General features: G+C 38.2%; 1 protein-coding gene across 2 annotated transcripts; it reads left to right on the forward strand.

The window, feature by feature from the left end:
• Positions 1–240: 240 nt before the first annotated feature.
• On the forward strand, positions 241–26,609 carry LOC117407328 (C2 domain-containing protein 3-like). Of its 2 annotated transcripts, none has more exons than XM_059028313.1 (33): positions 241–557; positions 1,039–1,308; positions 1,535–1,692; positions 1,972–2,183; positions 2,414–2,604; positions 2,999–3,134; positions 3,516–3,674; positions 3,803–3,950; positions 4,187–4,335; positions 4,483–4,692; positions 5,130–5,242; positions 5,338–5,456; positions 5,871–5,996; positions 6,221–6,715; positions 6,977–7,128; positions 7,225–7,468; positions 7,802–7,985; positions 8,342–8,522; positions 9,158–9,330; positions 10,302–10,437; positions 12,481–12,749; positions 13,398–13,478; positions 13,683–14,300; positions 14,774–15,094; positions 16,168–16,306; positions 16,975–17,039; positions 17,257–17,462; positions 18,290–18,417; positions 18,641–18,778; positions 19,260–19,477; positions 19,624–20,518; positions 21,394–21,502; positions 26,207–26,609. In XM_059028313.1, the coding sequence occupies exons 1-33, from the start codon at positions 506–508 to the stop codon at positions 26,345–26,347; spliced, it is 6,936 nt and encodes a 2,311-aa protein (XP_058884296.1). In that variant the 5' UTR covers positions 241–505; the 3' UTR covers positions 26,348–26,609. The 2 variants fall into 2 exon arrangements, with proteins under 2 accessions (XP_058884296.1, XP_058884295.1); XM_059028312.1 differs by having other exon boundaries at positions 242–557; positions 8,339–8,522; positions 26,207–26,607.
• The last annotated feature ends 740 nt before the right edge of the window (positions 26,610–27,349 follow it).

Genomic DNA, 27,349 nt, shown 5'->3' on the forward strand with positions numbered 1-27,349 from the left:
GTTAATCCTCGGCAATGCCACACTGAGTACGCCCCGTTTCGTCTGATCTCGAACTAAGCAGAGTCGAGCCTGGTTAGTCGGCTGGGAGCGCCTGTTAATACCAGGTGAAGTAGCCTTTTTTTGTTGCTGCTGACCAGCAGATGGCAATATAATCCACAGATTGACTCCAAATCGTTTACTTCAGAGAAGTGCAATTTTGCACAACTAGCCAAAAGCATATCATTAAAGAAATGTGTGAATCACTACAGTACAGTACAGCATGTCGTCTCGTGCAGGGTGCTGATTTAGTCCGTCAGTATCCCACAATGCTATGAGTGGAAGCGGCAGTAAGGGGATTGGCGGCGGGATTAAAAGTGACAAGAGCGTTGTTGTTGTCGTTACCCAGAAACAGAGTGGACGATCGCACTGTTTACCAAGAGAAACTGGCACTTACGAGCATGGCGTTTAGTAAGGATTCTTGAAGAAGAACTGGGGCATTTAGTAAGGTCAAGAATATACTTTTGCAATGAAGAATAAGAAAATTAAGACCAGCACATTAGGAAGCAAGAAAAAGAAAGGTAACCGGTTATTTATTGCATTGATTTTGTTCATGTAAATTATTCGTACATGGCCTCGATAACATAAATTACCTCATTAAAATACTTACAGTACACACTATTTATTTGTCTAATATTTATAGTGACATACATTTCAAACTAGAAATAATGTAAACGGTAACATTCAACAAACCTGTAATTGAAGTAAAATACAATTGTTCATTTTTTTAATAAAGGAAAGGCAAACATTTTCATGTTATTAATCGCAAATTTAACTAGATGGCATTCTTATAATTCCAGGATACTGTGCATGCAGACATTACGTATTTAACACTTTTTTTATTTGTATTTGTGGACACATGGACTGGAGTATATGGGGATTTAGTTAGTTACATTTTCAAGGCGTTTGTTGCAGTTAGAGACCTTCTAGGTGAAATGTGTGTATAGACCTAAAATCTTGAAACAAAACATTTTTCGTTGATAACTGAGTTATATTACACAGCTGCCAGCGATGTCTCCCCATCTACTGGTCTCCCGCCATTAGTAGAAGGCCAGCTGCGGTGCTTTCTAAGGGTGACAGTCAGTAAAATCTTATGGACGATCCAGAAACCCCCAGCTGCACCCCGTGTCAGACTGAAGTGGTGGGGTGAGTTGTCAGATGGGACCTGTTTCCGCCCCAGAGACAGCTCTCAGAAGGAGCAGAAAGGAGTTAAGACAACGGCACGCTTTGCTATTCGCTGCGGCCCGAAGCAGTTCACCTCCTACCTTGCAGGTACACAAGATGCGTCTGAAATGTTACTGTGCGTGAATGAACTAGCAACACTCTCGCTTTTTTTCTGTCAAAGTTAAATAGAGTTGACTTCAGTGTGATAACTTGATTGAGTGCTTAAAGTTATAGTTAAATGACTGCTGACAGTCACATTCTTGCCTTAGCGCTGATTAGAACTGGTTGCTAATATACTGTAAAGTTTATAACCTCCTTTTTTTCTCCTTTACAGATATGGGTATGCTGGTGCTAGATGTGGTGACCAAACCGGACCATCTTCCTATTGGACGGGTACAAGTCAGTGGGATATCGCAGCTCTCTCCAACCCACTCCATCAGTGGGTTTTTCACAGTAGTGTCTCCAACGTCTGAGAAGCTTGGAGAATTACAGGTATTAGCAGACCAGGTTATAAATAGAAAGGTTTTCTTGGAGCTAATTCCAGGTTCGTATTAATGCACATTTTGCATTTATACTGATAATGTGACAGTAACTAAGGATGTGGAGTCAAATACACATATTATTTTACAATCTTAAATCGAGTCTTTTTAAAATCTGGTTGTTTCTCGAAACATTTAGTGTAATACTATACTATTCAAGCTACTGCTTTGCTCATTTAAGTTTTGGAGTGCACATTGCAAGGAATGTCAATTAATCCAATCTGGTTTTCAGGTATCCCTTGCTCTTGAACCCTTGTCTGAAACATATGACAGTAGCAGTTCTATTCCAACCACTGATATGAGCATAGACACTGCAATGGCAGCGCTGTCAAAGGGTGCTTCTCGTGAAAACCAATTGGTGGTACCTCCTCAGCCACTTCGACTTTCTATTAACAGCACCAGTGGAAGGGATTCTGTGGGAAGCAGTGCATCAAATACCCCAAGGTATCTGTGTTTTATTTGATGCTTTTGGCGACCCAAACCTGTTTGATCCTGCAGCAATACGTTACTTTTTAGATTGATTTTTTTTTGTCTGTGTCCTTTTATTTTCTTGCACCTTTTTATTATATTTACGATGGATTTTAATTAACTTAAATGTATACTTTATACCCTCTCAATTTGCATATTTTTATTTTTTCAAAATCTATATTTTAAAACCGATTCAATATTTTCAGAGGTAAAGACCACTTATACTTTCAAGAAAACACTAGAGTCCCAAAAGATACTTCTTCCAGTGCAAGACCTGAAGATGCAGTGGAGAGCTTGAGACCAGCCTCCCCCCACCACAGGCTTGTACAGTTTTCTCAAGAGACCGAAACTCATGTCTTACCAGCAAACAGCCAAGCATCCAAGGATCTCATCTCAGGTTTGTAAATTTCAGACTTATAACATTAGCTGGGTCTAGCAAGGAGCATGTGGGTTCACTTACTGTAAACAGTGAGAATGTCTTGCATGCAGCCAAATTGGGCACAGATATATTCTTCTGACACAGTAGAAGTATTATAAATGATCTTCAGTTAATATATAAGCAGGAAATGTATACATTTTGTGGAATCTTCAGAATGTCTAATGAACATTAGAAGATCTGCATTATTCTGTGAGCAGCGCATATTAAAACCCATAGGACGGTGCAGGTTATTTGTATTACATTAAAAATGCATATTAATGTATGAGGTAGTGTAGCTATTCTATTCTGTCATGAAAAATGCATTTTATTGCTGAATAAGTAAGTAAAGAATGATGTACATTGTATCCTGCAGTGCTTTTGGATCGTGGCAGCAAACTCAGGAATGCTATGGTGGTTTCTGCTCTGCAGTCTGACCTGGATGCTGAACCTGCATTGAAGGACATTCACCTGCCTCTGCCAAATGATACTGTTAGGAAACCAGTATCTGTGTAAGCTCTACTGTTGCCTTTTGTTCTTTCTATCATTATAATTTATAATTTTCTTACTGAAGTTACTAAAACAAGTGACATTTTATAAAAAGGTATCTTAAGAAAAGAGAACACAACACATAATAGGAGATCAGAGTTCTAATAATGAACAGGCCATATTCCAATCTGATTTGGAATAAGTGAAATCTTGAAAGAGAGTAAGGAATGTATACTTGTATTTAAACACTGAAAACATTTACTCTAACTTTAAAATAAATAAGTAAAGACCAAAAGTATTGTTTAAATAGGGCCCAATGTTGCTATAATATTTACAGATAAAGAAATATGTTTAAGTAGAATGCTGTCTATTGCTCATCATACAATTGTTTCTTTTTTCCAAAGGTCCTCTATGCCTTCATCGGGCAAGCTGCTTGAGAATCTGCTTGACCCTGATCCAAATCTCAAACCCACGCAAGTTAACCTCTTGCCTTTGTCAGAATACCAAGACCAAGAATATACACTTGACACAGAGAACAGAGCAATTCAGCTGCTCCTGGGCAGGTAAGCTCTTTGAATATTGTATTGTGCTTGTTATTAGTACAGATAACCATATTTATTATTTTGCAGATTATATCTACAATAATTGTTCATTGGTTTTTAAACCACATGCTTTCTGCTTTATTTTTTAGTGTAAATTCTTCCCCGTTACAACACTGGGATGGAACCGGTTCCCCTCCTGAGTCCTTGTCTGGCGGCAGCAGTATCTATGAGGAAAGTGAACTGAGCGATCCGCATTATGACCAGAGCCTGCTGGAGAACCTGTTCTATAAGGCTCCTGTAAGTGTACAGATTATTTTTATGTTTTTGCATCAGAGCTGGGATTTTGAAGCACTCCTGATTTTTTTTTATGTACCTAAAGAGCAGAGTCACATAGTTTAAGTTGCTCCCAAAAATAGTAATGAAAAAATATTTCTATTTGTACAGTATGGGGGGAGGGGGGGTGCATAAAAGCAAGTGTTTCTAGGTGTTCCAGGAGATTAATTACATTGTGTATGCTCTTTTTAATGCTCTAGAAATCTGACACCAGCCTGAGTGATTTCAGTAGTGAAGATGATGAAATCAAGTCTGCAAAAGGAAAACAGAAGATTTCAAGAGGTCATGCAGGACATCATCCAGACCGACCCAGACAGTCACTTCAGGCTCCTGATAGCAAAAATGAATGGTCAGTATATCCATGTGGTCAGTATATCCATGTGGATGCGAAGGCAGAGTTTGCCCCCATTCTAAAAATTGTCCAATAGTAAAAGAGATAAGACACACTGATTTACTAATTTCATACTGAATGCTAACAAAACATTTCTTTAAACAGTTCATTCCCAGAAGGAGCCACATTGACCGCTGGAAAAGAGCCGTCCAGCTCCATTGACCTGAGTGTGGACAGACTGACACTGTTAGGTCGGATACACCTGGCCAGGGTTATAATTGAAACTCTGAAAATCCCCCCAGACAGCACCCAGACAACACCAAGTAAAAAAGCTGGCAAAGGAAAACCACCAAGACCTGTTTCAACTAGAAAATGGTATTTTTTTTTATTTATTTTTTTTTTTTTTTATAAATGGTTCTAAAAATATTTTGTGTGGTTTGATGTTTTGACTCTGCTGAGCAATAAAGCATTTTTTTTTAATCTTTAAAATTGGAAAATTGTCTTTTGCTTTTTGTTTAAAAAAAAAAAAGTTGTAAAGCTCCACAGAAGCAGGACAACCAATGGAAAACCGTATACTGTACCTTGTACCTCATTAAACCTATAATTTGTAACACTAATTTTCAAACCAGAAATGTAGCCTTAATTGTTGAATCAGTTCCTCTTTTTTTTGGTAAAATATCCAATAGGTATCCTCAAGTCCATTTCCAATTACAATTGGACGATTTGCACTATTCCGTGTTTATGTATGTGCTTTACATGGTTAGGCAGCCCTGGGGAATTCTTTCATAAATAATGTAATGTCTTTCATGCAGCACCTATTTTGTGGAGTACCACTTCCCTGTGGCATCTTCAAGAGAAGAGGCTGGTCAGGTGTCCATGAAAACTGAAGTTGTAAGGGTAGCCTCCAGCAAAATTATAGGAGGAGGTACAGTTCTCTGTATTATAAACGTTTTTAACTTTTTACTCCGATGTGTATAAGATAGTTTGACTTTCTTAATGCTCTCTGTTTTCTGTTAACAGTTGTGAAGTTTCAGCAGCGGTTTGTGTTCCCACTGCATTTCAGTGGTGTGATGATAGAGCAATGGTGGAACATGGACCTCGAATTTAAAATCTATGCTAGAAAAAGCACACAGAAGAAGGTATTGAGCCTTTGCTACGTCTTTGATTCTCCTTTGCAGCATATAGACAGAAATTGCTAATAACCAATGAAAATTCTGGAACATATCCATTAAAAAATATCTGTTACCAGGGCCATATATCCAGATGTAGTTGTTATCCTATTTTATTTACAGTAATGGTTCCTAGTATAATATATTTTATAATCTAAATCAACCAAATTGTATGTTGAGTTGCCAGAGTTAATACTGTAACCATTGATTTCTCTATAGTCACAGCAATACAGATCTCCATCCTTGCACATTGTGGGTCTCTTGCTGCAATATCACAGTGTCAATCTAGTACACTGCTGTTTGAGCAGTCCCTCCCGAGCATGCATTTGTTTTTAGGTACTACAAGGAATATTCTAACTAGTTCCATTTGTTTTACTTAATCAGCCTGTTCCAATTGGAACAGCTCGTTTCCCATTACGGAAAGCCATTCAGTCTGAACTCCTGAGTCTGTCTACTGAGCTGTCTGTCTTCAGGCTGGATGGAGAAAAACAGGAACTTGGGCCTTTAAAGGTAACAATCATGTTGCACTCTTTAAATCAGGCGGTTGCCATCTACATTTGTGTTCATTTTTACTTTATATACATTTAACTCTTTATTTACTCCCAACAGAAAGTAACCCCCCCAATATATATATATATATATATATATATAAACACACAATTTACACTGCTGTAAATACACGTCAGACAATTTTGTCTTTCACTCAAATTAAAACACACCTTTTTCTACATCAGGTTTCTTTTGAGCTGGCTGCAGACAACAAGGATTTCTCTACTGCCAGGTCCCAATGTGCAGGATTTTCTAAAGCCCCTTCATATGCTGTTACCAGTCCTGGACACAAGACCGTATCTCTTCCTGATAACGAGAGTAGTCAACAGCTGGGCACTGATGGTGCCAATGCCTCTGTCCCTGTCAAAGCACACAGCAAGGCCAGAAACAAGACCCCTCAAACCATGAAGGAATTGCAGAGAGAAAATGGGATTCAGCTGAACCCACCTTACTGTTCAGCAGTACGGAATTTAAATAGACAGTTCAGTGCACTGCGTGCAGAAGAGGAGGATGGAGTCTTGCTGCATGTTTTGTTGATGGTACCAGAGGGAAAGGATTTTACCACAGCAGCAATGCAGCCATGCAATTTGTATTTAAACTGCAAACTGTTTGGTACAGATGAAGCAACAAGGTCTCCTGTCATTTGGGGACAAAATCAGCCAACATTTAACTTCACTCAAGTAAGTTTTAAAAAGCATAGTTATTTGCATGTGAAATATAAAACAATCCAACTCAATAAAGATATCCATTGAGCCTTTGCTCAAAAAAAGTTTATATGTCTACATATCTGCCATTATGATTACCAATAAAGTGGCTTATTTTGTAGTACAATGACTTGCAAAAAAAAGGCATTCACAGTAACTTAAAACTCAATTTTGTGATTTAGATGACTGAGCTGCAGTTTGAAATATGGTCCTGTTTTTGTGCTTGTTTATTTTCAGGTGGCTCCTGTGACGCTGGCCTCCAGACTGCTGGAGAGAATGAAGAACAATGTGATGGTGATCGAGGTGTGGAAGAAAGTGCCAAGTCCAGCACAGGACAAGCTGGTGGGACTAGCGAAACTCCCACTGCACCAATTCTACATGTCATTTAGGTGAGCATGTCCTGTAGTAAAATATCTTGTAAAATATGTTGTTTATGGGGCACTACACCTTTTTGAAATACCGTTGTTTTGGTTACATCTATCCAGGGACCCCAAGATTTCTCACCTGCTGCTGCAGGCTCAGTATCCAGTGGTGGGAGTGGACAGCTACATGCCGGTCATTGATGTGTTTACAGGCAGCATCCAAGGCCGCCTACGGGTCATTCTAGCTATGGGTTCAGGAGAACAGATTCTAGCACTGCAACGTTTAAAAAGTGAAGAAGGGACTTCAGCTCCTAGCGTTCAAAGGCCAACACACTTTCTGGATCAAATGCCAAATATACCATCTGAGGTATTCTTTTTTTCTTTCGCTGATTTTAAATATATCATATAGGAGTCGGAGATACTCTGTAGGTAAATATACTGTAGTTTAATTTATGAGCTCTAGAGGGCAGCAGAGTATTTAGATCAAGGCTATTGCTGGATTACTATTGTGTTCAATCTATCTATACCATATAGTAGGATGTGGCCCAGCATGCTATTAGCTATGACAAAAGGGGTACCTTTGTTTTTGATAGATGTTTTATTTATAAAACTCAATTTTGTATTTATAAAACTCAATATATATATATATAAATAATATATATAAATTTATTTGTATATTTTTTTCTTGTACTATGATTAGATAAACAGAAGGCATGGAAACTCAATGAGAGAACACATATTTGAGATCAAAGTTGAACGCATAAAAGGACTGACTCCATTACAGTCCACTGTCTGGGGAGAAGCGGACTGCTTTATACAGTATAGTTTCCCAGCCCAGGACACAGAATCTGAGAGGAACTTGGACTCCCAGGCGCTAGAAAGCAGTAAGATATAATCAACACTTGAATAAACTAGCTCACACTTTTATTGACAAAAGTCTATGACAAATTATTGTTTTTTAATACAGTGGTTTTGTCAAATTCCCTTCATGTTAAAATGTGCAGTGTAGAAAAGCTATTACAACGTCCTTAATTTTGTAGAAGTACTAAAAAGAAACCACAAGAAATACTGTGATTTATTCTTTTTTCATTGTTAAAATCCTTGTTCATATAAAAGGGGCCACAGGACCTCTCTGAAAATATGTTGTTGCATCTCGTTGAATTGCTCTTTGCCTGCTTACTGAACACGTGTTCATATGTTACGTCTAAAACATGAACATCATGATTGTTTTGTTCAGCAGTGAGTTTGAGGCCATTCCGTACTACCACCACTCTGTGTGTCCCGGACCCTGTTTTCAATGACAGTCAGAGCCACACTCTCGTCGTACCAGCTGATGTTCCAGTACAGCGATTGCTGCTCAGCGCTTGCTCAAGCCAAGGGTTAGCAGGCGGTGGAGGCATTCAGTTTGAAGTGTGGTGCAGGTAAATATAGTATAGGTCTGGTTGTTAGCTGTAAAGGGCAGCAAAGTCACTTCTGTGTAGACTAGGGGACTACAGCAGAATTGCAGGATTGAATTGCATACAATTTTTTTTTTTTTTTGTCTCAAACAAATTAGATACATTTTAGTTTTTATGAAACCTGCTGGATTAGTAGAAAGACTGTAAATCTATGTTTTATTAGATTAAACTTTAAACCTTTAATGTTTACCAATGAAACTATTTTCAATAAACATATTGATTTGTACGTCATAGTCATAGTTATATTTCATCTTTGTATATATTTCAGGTTACATATAAAATAGTATACAGTTCATTTTGAGATCATGTGATTAGTGATTGTGTCTCAAGATGTGGCTACCTATCCATAAAAACTCCTCGTACTGCACACAGCTTGATCCATCCCAGGTTTTGTTTTGAGCTGTGTCTGAGCTTAAAGTAAAAACTGCTATGCAACAGGAGTCTTATTTCCATCCCTGTTAAGCTTATTTTCTAAAGCAATCACTGATGTTGTGCTTCTTTTAGTAATAATCTTTGGGTGCTAAAGGCTGCCTACAGTATTCTCTAAACGTTTCACATAATGCCTAAATATATGCAACTGTGCTGCTTGTTTCTGTAAGGTATTATTACCCAAATGTCCGAGACCAGGTAGTGGCCCGAGGTATCCTTCCCCTGTCCAAGCTGTGTGCCATGGTGACCATGCAGCGGCAGGAACACGCTGGCACACACACCTTCAGCCTCCCTCTGATCCCCAGAACAGACAGCGCAGAGGGGCACCACCCGCATCCTTCAGGTATGTCAAGACAGCTGCTCTGTAAAAGCTGAAGATTGCAGCTCTGCGCTGTTAATACTTCATATAATCAGTACTGAAGCCCTGACATAATATTGGGGGCTGATTGATTATATTGTTGCAGCACTGCACAGCAATGGTGAGCTTAGAATACATCCCCTCAATTTGTGACCATTTTAGCATTATATGAACTTTGAATGATCTTAAGTGACTGTCAGTTTAGACTGATATGCTACATTCGTTTACATTTTTTTTTTCCCAAACTCTGACAGTACACACAATAACGTCACATGCCATGATCAAAAAATGCATACCCACGTGGCAAAGGTAACTAACCAACCTCACTATTGTTTTATGAGAAAGTAATTTGAAATTTGAGGGCAAATCAATCCAAAAATGATGTTTGAATCATGGCATGGGCTTTGACTGCTTCATTTTGGCATGTGGGTATCTATTCTGGCTGGGAGTTCAGAGCTGATAGTAAACATGTTGATAACATCTACTGTTGAATTGACATTGTTTTAAATATTTCTTGCACACTGTTTGTTCAATTTATTTTCACACGCACAGTTTATTTTAGACGCGCAGTTTAAAAGTATTTTTTTCACAGTAAAACAGGTTTAAAAGGCACTGCATATCAACAGGTCACTCAGTACTGCATCTCCAGCCCCGCCCCACCTCTTGTTCGCTGTATTTTTCACATGACATAGTAGTGCATACCGATAAATCATCTCCTGATCACTCGTTTTATCACCAAACTCCTCAATGATGCGATCCAAGTCATTATTTTATTACTATAACATCTAGAAAAAGCTTTGCAAATGTCTGTGATATTCTTTGAGCGCTGGATGCAGAAGCAGCTATCTTGTTTATGTCTGTGTTATCTATGTGGTGTCGGGGCTATCTGTATTCATGAGATACTCCCCCTTTTTTTTTTGGCTTAAGATTGTTCTTCCTTTTTTATATTTGATTAGGTTTGCTTGATGTGTGTGTGCTGTACAAGCACTCAGTGCAGGCAGCTGAAAGCTCCAGACAGGGAGCTGGAGCATCACGCGTCGTGACTGTTGCAGTCCAGGTTCACCGAGCATCAGGCCTGCAGGCTGCAGCAAGGTAAGCTGAGACCTAATAGTAGCACTTGCATATGCTATCACAGGACCCACTTTGAAGATACACCCTCCCCTTTGAAACATGCTCACTTTTACAGTAATAACTCTTAATTGACCAATTACAGGCAGTATCTTGGAAGGATAAATCTTGATTGATTGCACTATTGAAGGCCACGTAACTTTTTAGGGATGTTTTTGAAGAATGTTTTTTAAGGACTGTTTTTGACGGGTCGTTAAAAGCATTCTTTGAAAAATTAAAGCTTTTAAAAAAGAAAAATGAGAAAAATAATAAGCTCTGAAACAGTTGCAAAAGCTTTCCTGAACTGCGAACTTGTTTTAATGAATGAAAATGGGCTTTAAAAAAACAGTTCATAAAAAATAAAACAATTAGCACGAAGGTCACATTAGGTAGTCCAGTACAAGCGCCAATTAGGGTCTGTGAAACCAGTCATTACAATTTTGTGAAGAATATCTTGGAAACTGCTTCTCAGAAGTTTATTTTCTTACCGAATGGTTCAAATGTATTTTGTCCTGGTTTGCCATTTAAATATTTGTCCTGCATTTTGTATGTAGAGTAACCATAGTGTATACTTTACAGCAGTGGTCGCGGATGCCTCCTGGCAGGGCTGTATCAAGGGCTGAGCGAGAGCGGAACTTCATTGTAATATTACCACAAGGGGGCTGTCATGGGGGATTCCCCGTATGACCTTCATATATTTCTTGCGAGTAAGCAGAAAATGAAGTGTTTCGCAATATCGATTCCAAAATACAGTACTTACTGATTGTGATGATACGTTTATGCCTCGCTATGGTACTGGAATCCTCATATGATAGAGAGGAACACAGAATAACATAAAACACAATTCAAAAGTAGCATACATTTATTTTATTAATGCTTCATTGCGTTATGACAAGTTCAATGAGAAATGGCACTTTCCTACATAGAGAGGAACGCAGAATAACATCAACACAATTCAAAAGTAGCATACATATTTATTTTAAATGCTTCTTGCGTTATGACAAATTTAAATGAGAAAAATTGCACTTTCGTTCTGCGATCAGCTTTAGAACACCAGGTGTGTTAGTCGTGCAGTAGCGCATTAGCTGAGGATCCAGTGACGTGGTGCTGAGGTCAGGCAAGTCCAGTGCATAGTAGGAGGGGTAGATCAAGAGATAGTTATAAATGACAATTGGTTTACATGGATGTGTGTATGTATGTCTGTCTGTGTATGTATGTATGTATGTATGTATGTATATGTTTAAACTGTATGGAACACTTTGTCTTTTTTAGTAGTAGATTCCCCACATGATATTGTTATTGCTTTTTGGATATACTGTTTCATTCTGTTGACCGCTCTAAGCAAATAGTTGTGACTTGACATGCTCCACATCCGTAACAGGCTTAAATATCTACCAAACTTAAACCTGTTCTGTAAGTAGTGGTTTATTTAAGAATCCTGAATGGTGTATATAAAGTGCAAACGACTCAAGTTTCTACCCTTATCACAGGGCGTATATCGTTTAAGAAACAATTGGATTTTGCCTTGGGTCTACTGGTGTGGTGTGTGTTGATGCTTAAGTCCATTTCAATTCCTTATCATGCATCATTTGCAAGTCTGTGTATATGCTTCAAAGCTCTTTTAAAAATGTCCGTTCTAGTGAACTGGGGTTTGAGATCTGTCCTCTAAATCACTGGAAGGAAGAGCGATTTTTAAAAATAAATAAATAAATAAATAAACCTAAGTGCTCTGGCATTTCTGTTCTGTATCACATCATGGATCGTTATTGCTGTTACCTGCTTGACAATGTGGACAATAATCCTTACACTATCAGTGCACAAGAGCAGACATTTTGAAAAGAGCAGATTTATACATTTGAAAATTATAGAAGTGTAAACATTTACTCTAAATCCACTTACCAAGTTTTTTTAATTTTTACAATTTTTGTATAACATTTTTGTATTCGTATCCAATTTACTAATCTAGCTGTTGCTTATCTGAAAGGAGGAGTTCTGTTTATTGATACATGTCTTTTTTTTGATGATTAGAGCTGCCGCAGAGAGGGACCGCTCGTTCCAATACCACGCAGATGTAGGTGTGAACACCACCGTCAGCATGCAGCTTTCTTTCCTCCCAGAGAGTGAAAAGAGAATGACGCGAGTTGTCGCCCGCACCTTCTGCCCTGAGTTTGATCATCACACAGAGTTTTCTTGTAATCTAGTGATCCAGAGATCCAGTGGGGAGACCTGTAGCCTGGCTGAGTTGTTACAGGCTGCAGAAGCTACATTTACTCTCTACCACCATGGTGCTAAACAAGGTATACTGCAGAGTTTAGTACCGGTAGCTAATTGTTAATGGTCAGCTAATGCCAAACATTTTTTATTTAATGCCTTTATGTTGAATGTGCGCATGCAAACTGAATAGATATGTAACTAATTGTGTGTGTTTTAAAATAGAAGAATTGAACCTGTGAATGACCTGCCTGTATGTGTGGGACACCTTTTGAAATCTAGCCAAACATTTTTGGTCAATAATCAAACACTTCTTTAAAGGTCAGAGATTTCCTTAGCAACGTCAGTGGAGCAGTTCATTCCTCTCATTTATATTTCTCCTAGATCTCCTCTACACCTTGGCTGTACGTTGCCGAATATACTTAGAAATAACTTAAACATGACAATTGTCATATTTACTTGAAACTACAGTTTTGTTGTTGCTTTAGCTATGAATGCCATCTATGTGCTGCTCTTCCAATCTGTTTTATTTTTATTTCTTTTAAGAAACTCAAAGTTAGACACCATAAATTCAGTCTTCTGAAACGGATTACATTTTGCAGTTGGTAGAAATTACGTTTTAAGTGATATAAACAGGAATAATTAAATTAACTAAATTAATGGCAACTGAATAAGAGGATTTACAGTACTCAATACAACATGAAACAATAATTTTCTTTCATTTTCTGTTATAGCCTCTACCAGTAGAACATCAGAGGACACTGTACTGGGAACCGTCAAAGTACAGTTGGCAGATTTGCTGAATAAAAGGACAGGTATTGTAAAGGACCAGCTTCATCAAAACTAACACCAAATACAAAATTAGAATTGAGGCCACCAAAACAAATACAAGTTACAATAACCCTTGGTATTATGAATCTGTTTGTTTGCCGTCTCCTGTTTGATATTTGGGATTTTAAAAAGATTGATTATTAGTAGTTTAACTGTCATAACAATTTATATGTTCTCTTGTATTTTAGGAATCACTGGCTGGTTTGCAGTAAATATGCCAGCGGAGCGTGATTCAGAGGCTTTACAGAACGCTGGTGGTGGATTGGAGATCTCGATCAGCTTTGCTCACCATTCTGACAGGGAGAGGGTTGTAAGTGCTGCAGAAGCCTTGGGCTGGCATGCTGGTGTGAATGGAGAATGTACACAGGAGCGTGATGAGGATGGAGACGGAGCTGAATGGCAGGCCGGGGAGCGGGCTTTGTCGATCTCTGTTGCTGCTCCTCGATTGTGGCTCCCTCTGCGCTGCCTGCTGCTTGCAGGAAGGAGAGATCTGGAGAGGTCCACCTATTGTTATGTTAGGTTCAAACTGTACGACAGAGACCCTTTTTGCTCCTCTCTCCGGCACCCGTCCTTAGAGGATGAAGACGTCACCACTGTGACTTTCAAAGAGATCAGGACTGTAGAGCTGAGGAGCAGCCAGCCCCTGCTTTGGTACCTGAGAGAGGAAAGGCTGGAGGTACAGGTTTGGGTCGCTTTCGGAAAAGAGAAGAGGCCGAGACCTCATGATACTGATCGACTAGTCGGTTCGGCTTATGTGGACCTTTCCACATTGGCAAAGAAGCCTCTACACAAGCTATGCATCAGTGGTAGGTGAAAAAATAAGATGGCCTTAACATGTTATTATATGGGGCTGATTTTTATAAAGGAGGGCACACCTGTTTGACTGTTCTAGTGTAAGGTACTGTAGTTAGAATATCTTCATAAAGCTATGTACAATAAATAGATCAGCTACAAATTATTTATGTTTTAATTGCTAAATGAAACAAAATAAAGTTTAAAAATTGATTAGAACTACCAAGGTCCAAATGCAAAAATATGGAAAAAGGTCAGTTTAGGTGCATAATAATCATATTGTGAAAACAATTCAGTGATTGTATTCACGGAGGGCACAAAGAGGAAAAAGAAGCATCTAATATATATATATATATATATATATATATATATATATATATATATATATATATATATATAATATATGTATTTATAATATATGTATTTATTTAATCCCCATGTTTTTGAATCCCTGCTTGCTTTATTAGCGATCTGCTTCTGTTTGCAGGAGTGTACCCCCTTTTTAAACGCAGTGCCCCTGATTTGTCTGGGGCTGCTGTCAGAGTCCACATCACGCTCTCCCCAGCTCACCTGACACCTGCTCAAGAGCAGCTTTCGGCTCCTGAAGAAAGTTACCTTGAGGATGTTAGTGATACTGAAATTAGGGAAGCAGAAAGTTTTGCACATGCCAAGGACTCTCACCATCAAAATGTAGAAATCCAGCAACAGAGAAAAACTTCAGGAGATTGCGAAGGCCAAGATTCACAAGTCGAAAACACATTCGCAGTGAGCATCACTGTGGAAAGAGCTATGCATCTTAGCCTCAAAGGTAAAACAAGTTTAACTTTTTTTTTTAAAAACGTCTAAATGCTGATTATTATATGAAATATCCAGTATTTGATTGTTTGTGTTTAGGTGTCAGTGTATATGGGCTTAGTGAAGTAATTAGGGGTCTAGTATTCAGATGTTTTTTCTTTGCTTATTTTTACTACTTAAAATCTGACATTAAACCAACTGTCCATACAAAAATCCTATGAAATGTCAAGGCATGTGTGTGTGTTTTTAACTAAGTGTATTTGGAAATTGAAGTCAGATTGAGACACTATCTACTTGGTTTAAAAACTTTTAAAAACCCTACAGAAGTCCAAAAAGAGAACCCAATTGATATTTTTATCTAAAACACTGGATCCACCTGCTCAATTTCAACTGCTCCTGTCTCATAAACCGTTTTAGATGTTGACTTCATATTTTCAGTGCTATAGAAACTCATCAGACAAAAATGTAACATCTACCTAAATCCCAGTTATTTCATGAAATTTTTATAACACCAAGAACTCTTATGTTCCACTGGTATGCATTGTTTTTGTTCACAAAATCTACCATGTGGTTCATGCAGATCCAGTCATTCTTTGTCATATACTACCGTAACTGTATAAAGAATATATGTCAAAAGTTTTTCTGCCAGTGTATTTTGTTGTATAGGATTTCTATTTTAATTCAGTTAAGTAAGCCACTACTAAAAAATCGCTGAATGTATGTTCTGTTAAAAAAGAATAAGCCAGTTGTCCACGGGCTTCACACAGTTGGCTTGTGTGTACTAAGTAAACGGATTGTAGTGACATGCTAAGTTGAGCTGTTAAGAATAAAGGTCGTAAAGCTAAGAACCTACAATAAGTGGGTGTAAAACAGTATTCAGACTGACTCAGGACTTTTTGCATGATACTGGACAGGTGGGGGACCAGAGACCAAGATGAAACGATATGTTAACGTTTGCTTGTCAAGTGCTGTTATTTTTCAGTAACATGCAATTTTAAGCACTTCTCTATGATATGCCACTTGTACTTCAGAATAATATAATTCTATATGTGGACTTGCATTCAATTTGCAGCATCTTTTTTGCAGGCAGCCCCCTGATAGAACGCACTGGAGTAAGCCCAAGCTGCTGTGTCTCTTACGCCACCGCAGATGCAGCCAGTCCAGTGACAACAGCTGTAATTGAGAACACAGACTGTCCTGTCTGGGACCACCAGCAGCAGACACGGTGAGCAAGGCTCAGACTTCTAGAGCAGCGCTTCTCACTTGAGACTCTTACAGGGAATAAAACTGATAAGCAAAAGGATAATACACTATACTTGAGAGGCACTTCTTTAGCTATTGACAGGTTTGTCTTCCTGCACAGTTACCTCAGCATGTGGCATGGCAGTCCACTATAATGCCCAATAATGCAAGTCACGATGATTCTCACACTGCTTAAATGGTAGATGCTGATTAGCATTGTATCGGGTTTCAGGATATTTGGTGTACAGTACTGAATGTACTGTTGTTAATCTTTATCAAGTGAAAGCATATTCAATCCCAGGAGAAAACCACCTTGTTCTCTGACAAATCCTTTGTACAACTTTTCAGTTGCAAAGATGGTGCTATTAGGTTCTCAAATATCCTGTATTTTTTATTATATATATATATATATATATATATATATATATATATATATATATATATATATATATATATATATACACACACACATCATTTTTAAACTTCTTAACCAGGGGCCCCACGTTGTTTTAAGTATATATTGTGTATGCTGTATTCTTGGTAATCATACAGTTACATTTGCATACATTTTCATGTTATCAAGTGGTAAGGTTGCTAAACACAGTACTTTACAGTTGAAGGTGAACTGAACTGTTTGTTTTCTAATTGCAGGCTTTCCAAGGAGATTTTAGTAGATCCACAACAGACACTGGTCTTCAAAGTTTGGCATAAAGGAGGTAGAGTTCACCTAAATCCCACAATGTAGAGTTTGCTTGATTACAGCTGTCCCCTGTTAACAGTTTCCTCCTACTTCTATAAAAAGTCTACCAACAGAGCTTTGTCACCAGTCAGGTGCAGTATGTTTTGTCAAGTGTATAATACGAGCAGATAGCTTGCTTTATGCATTCACATTCTGTTTACCATTTAAACATGTGCTGGTTTTGTTTCTTTCAGATGTTGAGCGAGTAATCGGATTCGCTTCTGTGGACCTCTCTCCCCTGCTGTCGGGTTTTCAGTCCGTGTGTGGGTGGTACAACATCACGGACTTCAGTGGGCAATGTCAAGGACAGATCAAAGTGTCCATCACTCCCCTAGGGACGGTTCATGGCCTCCGAGAGGAGAGACTGGCAACCAGCGAGAACAAAGCAAAGGAATCTGATGTACGTATTCTGTTGAAATATAATAACGTTATACGTGTATATAATGTGTTGCTATATTTCAACAAGAACTGAAGTTGATTTTTGCCCCACCCTTTCAGATGACACTTTCTTAAGGTCAGTCTGGTTAAGCTTTGTTGATGGTTTAAAAGATAGGATTGTATGTTCAGCTAATCGTGAAAAGACAACCCCCTTTCATGATATTGGCACTAATCCCAAGATTTGCACACATTCAATGGCAGTCACCTTTGCAGAAATATGTCAGGTAAAATGAAGAACAATTGTCCCACCCGGTGGTTCTGCATTGGTAATAAATGCATAACATTTGGGGTGCCACTGCACTTGTGTGGTTTCGTATTAATAAGTCTGTTCAGGGATACCGAGCCTTTAAGAGAACCTGTGGGACAGCTTGCTCTTTATTATTATTATTATTATTATTATTATTATTATTATTATTATTATTATTATTATTTGTTTATTTAGCAGACGCCTTTATCCAAAGTGACATACAGAGACTAGGGTGTGTGAACTATGCATCAGCTGCAGAGTCACTTATTACGTCTCACCCGAAAGACGGAGCACAAGGAGGTTAAGTGACTTGCTCAGGGTCACACAATGAGTCAGTGGCTGAGGTGGGATTTGAACCGGGGACCTCCTGGTTACAAGCCCCTTTCTTTAACCACTTTCCATTATCAGGGTTACCAACATATTTAATAAGCACGCAATTTGTGTGGGGCAACAGCATCACAAACTAGCAGAGGTTTTCATTTGTGTGCTACACCAGATATACAAGTGAATGAAATCCATTGTTATGTATTTTCCTGTAACAGGTTTCTTTTCAAGGATTCCCGCTGTCATATAGGACTACTGCCATGTACAATTCTTTTCCCACTCATGTCACCAGATATCCAGAACAAATCATTAAGTCAACCAGTCCTGACTTTTTGGTCTCTGAAAGGTAAGATGTGTTTTTTTTTTTTTTTTTTTTTTAAAGCATGTGAATATCTTTTAAATAAATAAATACAGTAGGTGTACAATTGTGCATATACAGAATCTTTCAAATAAGAAGAGAAAAATGTGTTCTATAAAACTTTATTCCTACAACAGACTATTCTGTTTCTCTTAGTTAGTGAGTCCTCTGTGTAATTTATTATTTGAATGTTTTTATGGTACTGATCCAGACCCTCCAATCGGCATGAGGAGCACGTGGACAATGTGCGCCGATTCCACCAGTCTTTACAGCAAGGGGACAAAAGCTTGGAATATGCTCAGAGCGGTGAAGCACGCTCCTCTCGTTCTGCACTTTTCACAGCTCTTAGGTAAGACAGAGTATACACCCTTCTCTGTCCTATAATAACTTGCTCTGGTAAATGCAGAATGACATTTGTTGTAGGTATTAATGCAAAACCTGCTTTTACAGTACAATACTCTAAACAAGTCTTGTTTCTTGAGTAAAAAAACAGAATAGGATAGTATTATTCCTCCCACAAGGCTAGATGTTATTGTATGTATGATGTCACCCCAACATTTGCATGCATTTAAAGTTAGACTCAATGGATTATTCTTGGGAGTAATAAGTTGGATAAAAGACAGTGCAGTATATTTAGTTTATCTAAACGGTGGCAGACCTAAATAGCGCCAGCGTTTTTATATAAAAAAAAGGACCATACAACAATGGTATTTAGATTCACCTCTGTTTAGATCAGTTGAAATGGCCCTGTTACCTTTTAATTTTCAAAATGATACTGCTTCCACTTGGGTAAGCTGAAGATTTTGTGCATTGGCTTTTGTCTACTGCAGAAAAAATCTTGGTGAACTGGATGATATTCAGAGATATTTCAGTCAGAAGCTGTCCACCCCTTCGTTTCCACATGTTTCTGACCCTAATAAATCGTCACGACTTTCTGAAAATGGAGACTACGTTCAAGTACCTCAAAGCAACTCTCCCAGCACTGAAGCCACACAGCTTCTGGCAAAGTCAAGCAGGCTGGTCTGTGAAGTAAACAACCTGTTTAGCGGTAAGCCCTGCTCTGCCATTTTATCATAGAAGGTGATCATTAGAAAAAACAGTTTTTTTCAACATGTTTGCTTTCAACTTTTTACATAGAATTATTTGCAAAAGAGGCTATGTAAACGGTTGCTTATTCTTTTCTGTTCATAACAGGTCATCATGGAAAAACTCAAGATTTGTTTCTTGAGAAGCCTCAACTTGTGCCTGAAGTCAGCAAAGACAACGTAAGGCTCCAGGATCAAGTCCAGTTTGAAAGAGATTTAACTGAGGCAACAGATGTAGCATATCTAGATCTAGTAGCTGGTGCCACAAATGAGGAAGGAATCTCTTCTCCTATCTGTTTCCCAACAGAATATCAAAACTTAAGCACAAGGGCTCGCAATGGGCAATTAATTCAGGATGATGTCAGTTCTGAGAGTGATCTGGCCATGGACGATGCTACTGAACAACGAGATAATAATACCAGTGACGCCTGCTCTGAGGATGAATATGAAGAGGCTGTAATCCAACCAAGAGCCCTAAACGATGTGACTGGAATGACTGATAGAACCAGTCCGTGGTCCAGCATCGTGTCAGAACCTGATATGGCTTCTGTAGAGCAGCTGGATGAAGTGGAACCACTGGGGCAGGAAAGGTTAGAAGCACAAGAAGTCTTGAGAGCTGAGGGCAGTCCGTTACCAGATGTCCTGCATGATGGCCATTCCAGCATGCCTAGTGGTGCACAGTCGCAGATTAGGGGGGAATGCGTTTGGTTTGACAGCCATGTCTCAAGCAGGCACACAGAGACGGCTTTGGGAGGAGATGAAGGGGAAGCTCCGGTTCAGGTGGATCGGGATATTGCAGCATCCTCAGCCATTACCAGATTAGATTTCTCACTGGATTCAGGAAACCCAAGCACAGCGGATGGACTTGATAACAGACCGCAAGATCTACACAGAGAGAGTCTCTGTCATGAAAGAAGATTGTCTAGCTCTTCTGAATCATTTCAGCGTGAGTTGAGCAGGAATGATGCTGAGGAAGCTGATGAGGAGACCACTCCAGTCAGATTGTATCCTTGAATGATATTCGCTTTTTGCTAGCAGTAGAATTTTACAAAAATACATGAATTCTAACTAAAATGTTAAGTGTTTAGAAATGTAGTTGAATGGTATGGGGTGACACTTGTACAGGAGGTCTGTGACCCGGATGGCTTGTGGTGACATCAGACCAGGAAGAGACAGACAACAATACTGGAGTATGGAAGTGCTGATGCGCACGTTTAATAATAAAATAAAAGATTTAAACAAAACGCTTTGCAAAAGAAAACGGCACGGTGGCCAAAACCAACAAACCGATGCAAAACTAGTAACATGCTGGTTTATAGCCAGCACAAGTAGCAATTGTTTTTATTCTTACTTTCTTTATCTCACGACTCATGTCTCTCGTTCTCCACTCTGAACAACAACCTCGTTCATCTAAAGCTGCAGGTTTTTATACATGTGACAATTTCCAAATTAGTAATAAATGAATCAATCTGGAGACGGTCACATTCTGCACGAGTTTAGCATGGGTGGGGAATTTTAACCCCATCTGTGCTGTAAAATAATTAACAATAAAACATTGTGTTTTAACACATTAAACCATACCATTTAACTAATAATAATACAAAATACACACAGGGGTGGGGTGTACCCCATCACAGTCACGTCGATCTAACAAGGTTACTACAGAAAAAATGTACTGTAAAACCTGAATTCATCATAAAGTATCTCAACCTTGCTTACTTGCGAAAGAAAGAGAACCAGAAACGTTATTGATGTTTCAAAACCAGTACTATAGATGGCCATATTATTGTTATTTCAATGGTGCGATATCTGTTTGGGTTATGTTGTATGTTGGTTTGTTTTGAGTCTGAAATCTTATTCCTTAAGCAGTGGTGTTCAGACCTGATCCTGAGGTTCTTCCTAATTTTTTCCTACCAACTCAACATCTGGAAGCATCCATGAGAGCCCTCCGCATAGCCCCTGTCTTCCCCTCGTCCAGTTCAGATACTGTAAGTATTACAGCAATCCAGATGGTTTTCTTAAGCCAATAGGTTGACCCCATGACTTGGTTGCAACAGTCTGGCAATTACAGCCATATTGCCTTGTTTTTTTTTTATATCCAAACTGTTTCGGGCAGACTCTACTTTCTGAAGAGATGTGAAATGTCATTTTAGGAGTTTACTCCTATTGTGTCTTAACAAAATCTACCACTATTATCTTCTGTTGGCTATATTCTGATTTAATATATTTAATGACTTTAAAGGCTGTAGGTATTAAAACCTTTTATAAAGAAAAAAAGTGTTTGCAAAATTCAGCTTCAAATTGAAAACCTATCCGACTTCATGCATATTTACAGCAATATTTAAAACTTGAATTTGTACCATTCATTTATAAAAAGGAAGATATAACTTTTAATGTCGGTGTTAAATTAACTTTCAAAGTTGTTTGTGACCTAGTGACATTGTGACAACCATTTTCAGCTTTATTACCAGTGGCCCCATTAAAACCTTGAGGTAATTCCTGCATCATGCTAAATTGTAGCTGTTCTGTGTGTGTAGTGTAATGTATGCCTGTTTTTAAATGCTTGACAAATGAAACGCAAGAGCTTTTAGGGCAGAAAGCAAATTGCATTTGGAGGAATCCGTCCAAATGTGTCAATAGGTGTCTTGAGAAAGCCCGTCCTTGTTTTATATTTTAATTTCACATCATAACATATTGTGTCGTTTAACTGTTGTTTAACAAGCTGCACAGTTTGATAACAATCTGTTTTGTTAATAGCATTTTTCTTCAGAGCTGGTAATATTTTAAAGGTTTTGAAAGTTCTTTGAGGAAATAGCCAGAACATTTTAGCAGAACTAAAACCAAGTATTTCCAGTTTGGTTGCTTGTCATCAAAAATAGTTCAGTAACAAAACAAATGCCTAACCTAAAATGATCCTGATGCTGAGAAGAAATGCATTTTTTTATTGTCGCACCGCCAGTTGTAATGGGTCCATGGGAACAAATGTTATTCTTAGTGTTTAACTGTGGTGAATAAATCCTGTATACAAAACAAATATATTACCAATGAACAGGTTGGGATTGGGGAATGTATTGTAGACACACATGAAGTGACCGGTGAAAGAACTAGATTCTGTATTCTGTATTGGTTTACAGCAGAGTATTATGCTATTGGTATTGATAATGTTAGCATAGTATATTAATTCCTTGAAACTGTATGGACATGTTTTTTTCCTCTGGCCAGCCTTCAGAACTGGCATACTTCTGCCACCTTAAGCTATAGGCTGATTTTGAAGGGAAAAATTATGTGAAGCAAGTCGTGGTTGGAAATATCATAGTATAGTATATAGAATTCAAAGTATATGCATTGTATGTTTTGGTACATTTTGTAATTTATTTTTTTCTGTACTGTAATGCTTGACTGCCTTTTCTATACAACGTTTGATATTCAATTTCAGAAAGAGAATTCCAGACAATCAACGCTTCAAAAACTAGATTGCAGAATGGTTTATCACCAAAGTAAACTTTGGGTGCCATTTTGTTGTAACTTTAAAACTTGAAGATCTGAACCAGGGGAAGCTAAGCCAGTTGGGTAGGGTGTGACGTCTCATCCACACATGTGTGTAAAGTACTTGATAAGACTCCAGTGTGGTAGCAACTACAAGTGTCAATCCATTGAAGTAGAAAAACCTTCATGCACTATTGGGCAGCACACCAAAAAAATAGGGGGAGAGGTGGGGCTTGTCCTGGCTTCCATCAGCTGTCACTATCAAGTTAAACAGCAGAGGAACGTTAGTAGGCAGTAAGCTGGAAGAGCTCCTGTTTCAGAGCAGTTCTCTGTATTTCAAAGCTCACAAATATTTGAACTGTTAAAGGGTAATTAGGACATAGCAGTGCCTACATAAGCACCAAGCAAGTGGTGTGATCTTTCCAAACACGTCACAGCTCATGATTATATTGTTCACCTCTCATAGCAGTATCGCTTACATTTCAGCTTCTACAGTATGTAGCCACAGACGTCAGAGAAAATTGTTACAGCCCAATCCAGACACTGGTGAGATAGGCTGCTTATCTAAACAGAAGAACTCACCAAGCCCCAAAACAAGAAAGACGTTACACAAAGGATAATGTTGATTATAACAATGATACATTTTTTTAACCGGCTTGAGATTTGCAAGTAGGATAGTAGAACTGGTTAAGTTAATGATAGCTTGTGTATTTTGTTACAAATGACGCATGTGCTGAGATGTGGATGTCGGTCATGGTGACCAGCTTTTATGTGGTACTGGCAATGTAATGTCTCGGCTCATATCCTAGGCGGGGATATGAATGTACTGTATGTTTCTAACGTCTTGTTTAAACAGATTATTTACCTTTTGTTTTTCCAAACTGGCTTGCGCATCTAGCGTCTGCCTACTGCTTATTGTCTGTTCTGTCATTGAACTGCAATCCTATTCAGATGCCTTCATTTTCCTGTGCTGTAATGTTTTAAATAACTTCAAGCAATTTTGGTAGGAAACTAGCCTTGGTAGCATGCAAGTTAAGGGGTGTCCTTTGTGTTCTGTTTTAACCCTGTAGTGCCCCATAATACTGTTCAGTTTTACACTAATTACTATGTTAAAACTGTTTTCTTACTTAAATAATAGGGACAATCAATAAATTAGTGAAGCAGTTAATGCAATCAGTAAACCATACCATTTGTTTTTCTAAGTGTGTGTGCGATGAATATTATGTATGCACTGTGATATGGATTTCAGTGCAGCAGTTCAGTTGCTTACCCCAATCTCTGTACAAAGGTCATGCAGTGTGTGAGTGAAACTGGTTCTCGCTGGCCTGTCTCCTGCTGCAGAACAAGCTGGCGAGGCCTTGACACCCCCACCCCCACCCCACCATGGCCTCAGAGAAAGAAATTCCCGCAAGGGTGACGGGTAAAGCATTACTTTATTGACAGAACATTATCATTATCTTTTATTAGTAATCATGTGATTAGATTGCCACATTTATTTGCACGTCAGAGTGTTGCGTTGATTATATTCTTTTAGAGTACCCACCACTTCTATAGCACATCCTATACCTAGAGAACCAGTAGTCTAATTTTGATTAAAACTAGTAAACACATCCTTTAACACAGTTTATTCAGAGCATCACAATCTAGGGATACACAGAGGTGCATATCTGTCTGTACAGTCCAGTCCCACCTTTTATATGAATGTCATTTTTTATGTAGATGCTCTGTTTTGTCAGGAAACTGATGGGTGTACTTTGTGGATGCACAACAGAGCAGTATGGTTTATGCAGTCCAAAACTCTTTCGCACTTGGCAAAAACTACATTTGCACAGTTTGAAATACTTCTCATGTTGTTTTTGTGTTCTGTAACTTGCAGTAGGTGCTCTTTCTTTGGAACTCCGTTTAGTCACATTGGCATCTCCGAGGCCTAAGTGAATAGCTTCTTTGAGAATATGAAGCACTTCAGTAGCAGTAAGATGCAGTCCCTGTGAAGCCAGTGTTGCGTGCTTGTGGTGGTTTTGTGATTTGGACAAAGTTAAGATTAGTAAACTCATTTCACTCGAGAGAGAGAGCACTGAATTGTATCACTTTGCCACTTTTTATTCCTTTTACTGTCATGCTGGCTGTTAAAAAAATGCCTGGCATGATTTCAGTAGCACCTTTTGATCCAAATTTTAAAATGCTCTTACTGAACAGAGTCAAACTGCTGCTAGATTTTATTCATTACAGGCTTGTACTGCAATAGACTCAGGTGTAATTAACATAGTTAATGCATTTCCAGTAACTACTGTGTCCGTCATTCACCAGTGGAAAATTGATACCAACTTCTACAAACAACCTGACTCAATGATTCAAGTGGACGTATAAGGCAGCAAGGCTAAGAGTAATTGTTGGCTTGTGCTGGTGGCATAAACTGGAAACATGGAAACAGGCCCGTGGATGGCTTTATTTACAGTTTCTGATTCAGATGTGGCTACTGTGTCAGGATCTCAAAGTGCCATATTAGCTTAGCGAGCACACCTTTATCCACGCTTTATAGTTGACCAACTAAAAGAAAGTTAAGTGCACAAGTGTTTTTTTTTTTTTTAAATACAGTTTGCCTTCTTCAGTGTAATCTGAGATTATAGAAGACGTTATTCAGACATGTATTTCAGCACTGGTCTGATAGTGGCAGCATCATATCAGTGTCATTATAAAACAATGACATTATTTGGGGGAAAAGAATAACATCATGTAAAAATCTGAAACCATGTGAAGCAGGAGCATGGTATCTACATTTTCAAATGTTTGCAGATATCAGGAAGGTGCCTACGACTTTCAAGTGATACAACATACAGTAATAAACACTTCACTGCCGCTGCACAAAGGTTAAAGTAAAGCAATGCAAATTCATGGTAGTTATTTGCATTAGAATATTCAAAATCCAATCCTTGCATGTTCTGTGAGTGTTCTGGCTAGCTAGAATGTAAAAACGGGGTTAAGTCTTATTCATTTTTTCACAATCTTATTTGTTTTAATTTGTTGAGACTGAGTTTCTTGTTCCACCATCGCAGATCGTACCATACAGGTGATCATGTGGTTTGCTATTCTTGTTTTCTCTCACAATGAAAAAACAAAATAAGTGTCTTTTTGAACAGCTGTTTTATAGTTTTAAAACAAGAAACAATATAATCACATGTTGGACCTGTTTGCTTTACTTATTTCAGCTGGAAAGTGGTACTGCCAATGGAATTCCTTTTAGAAGAGTAAAGCGCCAAAAGCCCAGTGTACCGTCACCCTCAACCAGGAAAGAAGAAACAAAAAGAATTGCAAAGATTTTTGCAGCTCAGTTTTCACAGAAACAGTAATGTATTTTCATATTCTTGCTACAAGGTTTTGCCCGTGTCAGTTTGTCTATTTTATATGTGTGTGTAAATTAGTGTCCAAGTGAAATTCCCAAAACAGTTTTCTATTAAATGAAAATATTTGTAAATGGCTAGCTACAAAATGTTTGGCTTCACTGTATTTTTTGTATTTAATTATGTAAAAAGATATATAGTTTTCTATGATTTTGTATTTGTACAAGTTTCATGAATAAAATTTATATTTTGTTAGCTTTTAATGTTTTTGTATTTATGGTTTTAATAACAATGTTAAAGTCCCATTCATTTCATAACCTTCATAGGCATATTTTTCTAAAAATATTTTTGTACGCCTGTCATCTAAGTACTAAAAGGAAAATTTGTTGAAACCACTTTGCTTGCATCACCAAGATGTAATTTTAGCCTTGGCGTGCTTCTGCTGTGATTTGCAGCAGCAGGAACGTTGGAAGCAACATATCCAGTTTCTATGGTAGCTTGGGGAGTACAACTATTAAAAAAATAAATGTATGGAAAATAAATAAATAAAATGCTGAGCATCTATAAATCACCTTGAAATGACGTCGCTATTCTAGCAGTTCTGAAAGTCTCAGTTAGTTGAGATATAAGAATGCCAATTCTCAGCTCTGTTATAGTGTAAACGGTGGAAGATCTAAATTCGGATCTAAGATGATTCATATTAGGCCCTTTTGTATCCCACACACATTTTTTAACTAGTCTCTTTAGTGTATATTTGTATGTAACAATATGTAAAACACCAAGGGTTAAACTGAAACCACAAACAAGATGTGCTATATTAATGATACCTTTATGATGTAAACACTTTTTCAGACCAAGTCATGTGTCCGTCCATATTGTTGGGCCAATGATTGTAGATTGGCATTCTGTGCACACCTAACCTCATACCACAAACCAGATGATACAAATTTAGAAAATCTATTGAATGTTGACAGATGGCAACACACCCCTACTAAGCCATTTAATGATTGG

This window comes from Acipenser ruthenus, chromosome 8 (assembly GCF_902713425.1).
Source record: "Acipenser ruthenus chromosome 8, fAciRut3.2 maternal haplotype, whole genome shotgun sequence".
NCBI lineage: Eukaryota > Metazoa > Chordata > Actinopteri > Acipenseriformes > Acipenseridae > Acipenser > Acipenser ruthenus.